General features: G+C 37.3%; 1 protein-coding gene across 1 annotated transcript in view; it reads right to left on the bottom strand.

Moving 5' to 3' along the window:
• LOC104275842 (lamina-associated polypeptide 2, isoforms beta/gamma-like) overlaps nucleotides 1-6,065 on the bottom strand; it is a gene marked incomplete at its 5' end in the record, with an annotated part of 13,682 nt that extends 7,617 nt beyond the window's left edge. The window contains 3 exons of the mRNA XM_009871902.1: nucleotides 2,437-2,537; nucleotides 4,090-4,248; nucleotides 5,873-6,065. Of these exons, the coding sequence (XP_009870204.1) occupies nucleotides 2,437-2,537; nucleotides 4,090-4,248; nucleotides 5,873-6,065 (453 nt within the window). The remainder of the gene's footprint in view (nucleotides 1-2,436; nucleotides 2,538-4,089; nucleotides 4,249-5,872) is intronic.
• Between the last annotated feature and the right edge of the window lie 398 nt (nucleotides 6,066-6,463).

The raw sequence follows: 6,463 nt of genomic DNA, 5'->3' as shown, positions 1-6,463 counted from the left end.
CTTTCCTTAAGACAGCAGCAAAATCCATACAGGTCAATAAAGACAGTGTATGTCTGGACTAAGACTAGTGCTGCACAGGATTCAGAAGTGACTAATAAGTCTACTCATATCACACCACCAACCCATACAGCCCTACCACTCTTCAGAACCTCATAATCTTCAGGACAGTGCAACACAGTGCACTGACAGTTGCATTCTGCAGAATGAGTATGGTCACTTGACATTAGTTGCAAACGTAACAACTGATTTCAGAGGAACAGAGAAAGATACAAAGGAAAAAAAAAATCTTCCCTGTCTTCTACTTTTATTCTCAGTAAAATATATGACTACACATATTCACTAGCTAAAAAACAATGAGTTGTTTCTTGGCTTCAAGCAGCTGCAAATTTTTATTGGTGGGTTTTGGTTTTGTGAAGTTTCGGGTGGGATTTTTTGTTTGTTTTAAACATTGCAGTCAGCAATTGAAAGGTAAAAGGTTTAACAAGTTAGAGTTCCTAATTTCAATATCAAGACAAATTCTTTAAATTTTTTGATTAATCAAACTATATTTCTTTGATTAACTAGGTGGATAGATGATGGCAGTGCAGAGGACGTGGTTTATCTGGATGTCAGTAAAGCATTTGACACCATCTCCCACAGCATTCTTGTAGCTAAACTGAGGAAGTGCAGTCTGGATGACTGGTTAGTGGCAGGGGAGTTTACTAGATGATCTTTCGAGGTCCCTTCCAACCCCTAACATTCTATGATTCTCTGAACTACTGGTAATTAAAATATGCACGTCAATTAAAATATGCATCTATACTGCACATGTAAAAGACTACAAGACAAAATACAGTCACAGCCTAATGTTATTACAGTGAAACTGGATGACAAAAGTGAGTGAGCACTCATCGCTTGAAAAATGCCACAAAAGTACACGACTTATCTCTTCCCTTTTATTCTGTAAGTGGGTTCCTGAAGACTAGGACGCTTTGTTAGTTGACAGCTGAGCTAAATACCTCTATTACACCGAGGCTGGCAGGGATTCAGCAACTTAGAAGAGAGTAATCCTTAAAATACAAGAACCTCAAGATTCAAACACCTATTAAAGACTATCATAAGCAGAAGTTGCCTGAATACATTGAGGAATCATTTGTTTTGAACTATGCGTCTATGATTTGTAGAAGTGAAATCTGTTCAGCTTGCACCTCAAATATCCGAAATGAAAAAATAAGCAAAAGCAGTTATGGATCTCCATAACTTGTGCTCTATTACCCAAGCTCACTTAGTGTGTCACCTGCGTTAAGAGACATCCATAGCAAAAGAACGTTTATACATACACACAAAATCTAAACAGGAATTATTTGGCATTTACCATAAAGCAGTGATAAAAGTCAATGATCTGCTAAAACACACCAAGCTATTAACAGGTCAAATTTTGAGTAATTGAATTTTTTCTACACAAGCCCTTTACTGTAGCACAACTCCACTACCTACTGGTCAGATGAAAACCACCTAAAGATCCTAAGTAACCTAAGCTGGGAAACAGGGTATTTAGTGACACTTGTCACATCACAGGGATAGATCAGCCAGCAACTACCAAATCCAGTATTCAGTCAACAGTTTGAAAACCCAAGGTACTTCTGCAAAAATCCCTCTTTCATCAAGACAAAAAAAAAAAATAATATTATTTACACGTAAAGGACAAGTGGTACATACAGCAAGATTTAAACTTCTTATTTACTGTTCTTCTGAGGAGACACCTTCCAACAAATTAATGTCTATTCTAATACTGTTGCTATAAGGACAGTTGAAGAAAAAAATATTATATAGAAAGCTAGTGCATGTGTGAACACATATACACACACTTTGACACAAAAATAAGCATAATTAGAAACATTACTTCATTTATTATACTTAAATCACAGTCAATAAATAGATGTATTTAAAATGTCTATATGCCTACAGATATCAAATTTGATAGAAGTAGGATGCACGTATACATATTTTAAAATATTTCTAAAAAACCAAAGAACCAAGAAGCAAATCAAACCCGCCAACCTTTTCTCAAACTTTTTTTTTAAAGAATCTGCTTCTTTTATTGAATCATGTTGTTTACAAACATCCAACAGGATGACAGCAGCCCATCTGACTTAGAAACCTCTCAGGTTTCCTAAACTAAGCATGTTAAGGTTGCCTATTATTTTTCTCTAAGAGGCGGCTACAGCCACTGGCAAGTCAAACAGCTTTTAGCAGGCCATAATTCTGAATGTTATCAGGCAGGCTACAAGCAGCAGCTATAGTTAATTCACAAGATTTTCGTGCTGTATTAGAACAGACTTTTTGAAAGAACTTTTAAAAAACAGCATCATCCATTTAGTCAAACATGATTATGTTAAAAGTAGTGAGCACATCACCTGCAGCTAGCCATTCTAGATGGCACCAAATTAAACATACCTGGTTGTGTTCAACGACTCTTTTCTGTCTGACTGCTATAGGAGTCTTCGTTCTGGCTTTCAGTGGTTCCCTCTTCTCAAGTCTCAGCTCAGCCTTCGGATCTGTAACTAGTTTAAATATAATTAGTTTCTAGAATACTAGTTATTGCTGTACTATTTTAAAGCAATCCTATTATTAAAAAAAAATAAATCATTTTCAGAGACATAGCTCTGAGTTATCTTTTCCTCAAGAAATTGTGAGATCAAGTAAAGTTTCTCCATTGAATTCAGAACACAGATTTTCACAGAATAACCTTTAAATTATTTTTAAAACCCTGACCCAAGTATTTCAGTTCTGTCCCAAAATCCTACATTTCAGTTAAGCTTTTACTTGGTTTCATTCAGAAACCAGTATCAAGTTGCAATTATTTTAACTAAAGCCCCATTATAGAATAGGTTGCAGTAAAGGTACCGAAGCTTTTCAACACTCAGGCTGTTAGTTCTGCTTCCTTTCATATAGGTCCTTTTATTACAAGACTCCTTCGTGATGCAGAAGAAAGGGGAGTGGTTAGCAGTCACCTAACCAGTAAGAGGATGCATTCTTTCCACATCCTTTTGAAAATGCTAGTAGTATCACATCAATATATCCAGTTTATTCATGGAGATATTTTCTTTTTGAGGTGGGAGGTGTGTTAGGTTTTGGGTTTTTTTCCGCAGTATTTGAACAGTTTGGTAATTACATGAAGCATATCTAAGTATAAGGAGATATCTGTCAGTTGTGACTGGGCTCTTAGCTGTCCTAATAACTAACTCTCCAACATTCCCTCCTCCACTGAAAGTGCAAGAGGTTAAAGTTCAAAAACACGTTCAAATATGCCAGGGAGATTCATCAAGTTCCTAGATGTATTTCAACCCTTTCTGTCCTATTTCCGCCAAAGTTCCTTACATAAAAAAAACCAAAAACAAACCAACAAACCACCCAAACCCAAACAAAAGAAACTCCCATCCTTAAAACCAAACCACACAAAATATGCATCCTTTAACATTCCACTGCGGATGCTCTTTAAAGCCTACACTATTTGAACTTTTTCTAAGATGTATGGTGTGGTTTAAGTTCCATTTTCCGCACCCCTATACTTTTTCAATATAAAGCTGATATCAAAACCACAAAAGCCACACCCAGAACCAATCAATCAATCCACTCCAAACTAAGTCTATAAGGAACAGAGCATAAAAGGGATTGAGTCATACATGAGACATTAAAATATGAGAAAAGTACATTAGTTTAATACACAAACATTCATACACCATCCCATAGTAAATAACTACTATGAGCACCATAAGACAAAAATTGCTCTTGCACTTAAAAGATTAAGTGCAAAGAACACTGGAACACTTAATACACAGTTCTCCTACCTACCAGATTTACAGGCTCCGATCTGGGGAAAACGGACAAAACGGAACAGTTTAGTAGCAAAAGAGTTTCCTCTCCCAGAACAGGCACTTGGGTCACTGTGCTAGTACTGCACGATCGAGTGCATGACTCACATGGTCTACAGCAGTATCTTAAAGCCTTACCTAACAGCAAGATCATGCCCTCTTTAGATACTTCTACTGCACATATTGCTGATGTATAATTTGAATAGTTCACATAAAAGTTCCCCTTAAGTCTTACCTTCTTCATTGTCACTGTACTGGTCAGAATCATTATTTCCATTCTGTCTGGTGTTTTCAGCAGTTGAAGAAATCTCTGGGAGAGGCACAGGTGTGTTCGGTTCTGGACCTTGCTCCATCAGTTTCAACAGTCTTTTCTCATAAAGTTTCCTAGTAGTAGCTATAACAAGGAAGGATACATGCTAAAGATAGTTTCCATCTTCCCTGACTTGACTGCTGAACTTGGCTTTTATATATTCCTTGTGAACCTCTGAACATACCTTTTATCTTTAATCCATCTGTATGGCCCACAACATGTACCTTCAGGTACATAACTCCACCCTTAAGGTTTCTAACTTTAAGAGAATTCTTAACATAAGCTTAGACCTGTTAGCACACTGAAAGTTACAAGCATTTATTTATGGAAAGGCAATCTACCTGCTTCTTAGGTGTTATGATTCATATGCTGCAACACACAAATCATGCCCTCACAAAAAAAAAATTTAGTGAGGTTGATACTGCAAGGACAACAGTTTCCATGCAGATTCCAGTATTATCCTGTTAATCTCTGGAATTGTCATCCCTTTCCACATAGTTTAACCTTTGCCCTGTTGGTAAATTCAGCCCACTAAGCATCAGAGTTGATACAAATAAGCAACAACATCATAACTCCTGTTTGCTGCACCTAGATCAAGTGAGCCAGCCTGATTGCTAAGAGGGGAGCCGTTTAAAAGTAAAAGGTATGAAAGCCTAGCACATACTTCCATGTCAGGATTGTGCTGGTAAAAATCTGTAGAGGTGACTGGTACCTGAGCTGCTAGCTGCAGAAAAGTCTAACCTTAGAAGATTCCAGATGAGAAGCCGTCACTCTGAAAAAGATGTGGCAGACTCTCACAAGAAACAGAATCCATACCCTCTAAGAACTAAGGCTTCTTCTTAGACCAAATTCTACAGTCTTTCCAGTGGATTACACAGGTACTTGATTTTTTCAGAAGACTTGAGAGCTATTCAAGACGATTAAGTTGAATGGGAAGGTATACAGGAACAGCTAACAGAAAATATTATGCATAAGACAGTGAAAACACAGAGGACTCCTGGCTCCATTCATCTATGATTTCAAAAACATTCCACAAAAGGCTCAGCACACTACAGGTGATCATCTTTTTCTGAAGAGTTGTGAAATCAAAATCCTTCACCATTAGGCTACTACATAATCTGAAAGGCACAGAGCTTTGATTCCGTATCATAGACGAGTGCCCAATGCAGAAGATTAAGCTGAGGTCAGGACTGCTCCCGATACAGGTTAGCATTCCAGAGAAAACACTAGGTACATTGGGCCATTAAAAAAAAAAAAGCCAAAGGAAAGCATTACTGCACAATACAGTGAGTAGAAAATGCTCTAGCAAAGCGGAAGTTCTCATTCTGTTCTCAATGCCATTAGGTTATTATGTAAGACGTATTTTCTACTTAAGCAGGCCCCAGATCTCAACCTCTGTATCGGAAGACCTAATTACCCTAGAACTGAAATGTAACTAATAGTTGCACAGCTTCAGAACAGAATTTGGAACATCTCCAGCCAGTCTAGGACATAAGAGGACAAACTACTGACTTGTCTACTCCGCTATGGTTCAAACCTTCTCAATGTAAATACAATGAAAGCACTTTAGGTGGGAAATAGGTTTGCAAAATTATTGGTACTAAACTCAATAAGCAACTGTATCAGAGAAGCTTCAAGCAATAAGAACTGAAAATTTAGTGAGAAGTATATTTTAACAGATGATTATTTGTTAGTTCAGTTGACCTACCGACAATTGGGCCGGGATTTAGTCCGTACTTCACAAGTTGCTCTTGAAGATCTTCATTACTCATTTCTGTTATGTCCAGGTCATCCTTCTCCTCTGGCCTGGGTTTGTCAGTTTTCTTTGTGGCTTTCTGCGAGTGTGTGAGGAAGAAACGAGACAGAGTGTTTCCAGGTAATACAAAACACATCTTTTCTTTCTAAGAGAACAGGAAAATATGAAAGTTCTAAACACAAACCCCAAAAAGGTAATTATATTTTCCCTCACCATCACCGCTAAAGTCTATGCAAAACACTTCAAATCTACTACACCTACCAAACAAATACGGATAAATTTCCTATTATGTAAGAAAATATATATTATAAACCTCTATGGTAAAAGATCTCACTCATTCTGTTTGTGTGTTTTAATTTGAAGTTTAAGTATACAACATTTAAAGTATATATACACTTCTTTCCTATGACTAGAAAGATAATCACAGAATCACAGAATTTTTGAGACTGGAAAAGCCTGAGCTCCTAGCTCAGCCTGAGCTCCTAGCCCCCTCGCCATCACTACACTAAGCCACAACCTCTCATCCAGGTTTCCAAAATTTCC

This window comes from Apaloderma vittatum, unplaced genomic scaffold (genome assembly GCF_000703405.1).
Source record: "Apaloderma vittatum isolate BGI_N311 unplaced genomic scaffold, ASM70340v1 scaffold32146, whole genome shotgun sequence".
NCBI classification, from domain to species: Eukaryota; Metazoa; Chordata; class Aves; order Trogoniformes; family Trogonidae; genus Apaloderma; species Apaloderma vittatum.
Note: the sequence above shows the minus strand (reverse complement) of the source record. Positions and strands in the feature narration are given on the sequence as shown.